The sequence below is a fragment of the Apis dorsata genome, unplaced genomic scaffold (assembly GCF_000469605.1).
Source record: "Apis dorsata unplaced genomic scaffold, Apis dorsata 1.3 scaffold_150, whole genome shotgun sequence".
Taxonomy (NCBI): Eukaryota; Metazoa; Arthropoda; class Insecta; order Hymenoptera; family Apidae; genus Apis; species Apis dorsata.
Window position 1 is genome coordinate 226,037 of NW_006263441.1, and position 1,686 is coordinate 227,722.

At 45.3% G+C, this 1,686-nt stretch overlaps 1 protein-coding gene across 4 annotated transcripts in view; it reads left to right on the forward strand.

Moving 5' to 3' along the window:
• The window catches only part of LOC102670569 (protein tramtrack, beta isoform), a 23,817-nt gene extending 22,615 nt beyond the window's left edge, over nucleotides 1-1,202 (forward strand). For all 4 annotated transcript variants that reach the window (XM_006613474.2, XM_006613472.2, XM_006613475.2 and 1 more), the window contains exon 5: nucleotides 443-1,202. In XM_006613474.2, coding sequence (XP_006613537.1) covers nucleotides 443-1,005 — 563 coding nt within the window. In that variant the 3' untranslated portion in view covers nucleotides 1,006-1,202. The remainder of the gene's footprint in view (nucleotides 1-442) is intronic.
• Nucleotides 1,203-1,686: the final 484 nt, after the last annotated feature.

The following is a 1,686-nucleotide window of genomic DNA, read 5'->3' on the forward strand; positions in this document are numbered from 1 at the left end:
GAAAGCGTGTGCGTGAGAGCGAAAGAAAGAATCTGAAGAGGGAATGGCGACGAGCACAGAGGGGCGGGGACGCACACGGAAAAGCGGGTGCGGCATAAAACACTTAACATGGGACAGAGTTGACGGACAGCCGGTTCGAAACACGGTGACTCTTTTTTGCTGGCTCTACCCTTCCTCTTGCTTCCCCCCACAAATATATAGAAATACGTATTATATAGTAGTATATCGATACATTACTTTTTTAAATACACAATTATATATATATATTGCTATATATAATAATTGATGCATACTTAAGTTTAAATATATATATATATATGTATGTATTATAATTACATAAGATTAGATTAAAGAAAAATAATAAATAATGCAAATTACGAGATAAAATTAATTAAGGAGCGTGGAGAGAACTGTTTAAGGGAGAGAGATTTGTTCGTTTCAGACTCGGAGGAGACGTCGAGTGGCGGTGGCTCGCAGTCACCGACTCACATTCGCATCAACTTCGAGCGTTGCTTTCGCAAGGAGTACAGCGCTTCGTCCCTTCAAGGGAAGACGCAGTCGTCGTCGTCGGCCGCCACCGCGTCGATGGAGGACTCGCAACAATATTCCGACTCCGAGTCGGAGCAAAAGGTGTCGAAAGAGAATTTGAGCAGTGCCATATTTAATCTGGTCGCCGGCGAGTCGGAGATCAGCCAGAGCGACTTCGAGGGATCGTTCAAGGTGGAGAACGAGAGAACGGAAGGCTCTGTGCGGGACTTCTGCGTGAAAGAGGGCGACGTGTACCGGTGCACCGTATGCCATCGTACATACACACACATCAGCAATTTCTGCCGGCACTACGTCACCTCACACAAGCCTAACGTCAAGTACTATCCGTGCCCGGTTTGTTTTAAGGAATTCACGCGGAAAGATAACATGGTCGCCCACGTTAAAATCATACACAGCCTCAAGCCGCACATGAGCCTTAGCAGCGGTGGCAGCGGTGGCATGGGCCAGCAACGGTAGACCGCTCTTCCCGCGTCCACAACACCGCCACCACGACCCTTCTCAGCCTACGTTCCCTGGCTCTCTCCCTTCGTTTTATGCCCCTCGAGAAATAATATAAATAATACAATTTACCGGAGACGCTGCTTCTCCTACCGTTCCCGGAGAGCCGTTGCTCGCATCGTCGTCGCGTGCAATATAAAGCGTCGAGCATGAATCGTTGATCGATTAATCCGTGCGTCGCGGCGAGAGCCGGGGAACGTTGCGCGGGGAAGCGGCAGAGCGACGAACGCCGCCGTCTTGAGAAATGGAAGATGCGAGTCGTGTATACCGGATGAACCCATGGCTGTAAATAAATTTAAAGGAAAAAAGTACGAGAAGAAAAGTTGCAACGTTTCGAACGAACGAAGAGAGAGAAGGGTAGCATTGATAAGATGATGAAAATGCGAAGATTTTTGGGGATAAAATTGATCGTAGAGACGAGAAAAGGATTATCCCTGAGTTGGGATATGATAAATCATTGTTAAGACACGTAGATAGTTGTACATTTCTTCTTTTTTATACACTTGACGAACGTTCGATAAGCGAGAAATAACGAAGAAAAGTTGAATCCGAAAAAAAAAATTATATGTATATATATATATATATATGTATATATATATATCGTTGTTCCCATTACTGGATGGAGAAATATATTAATCG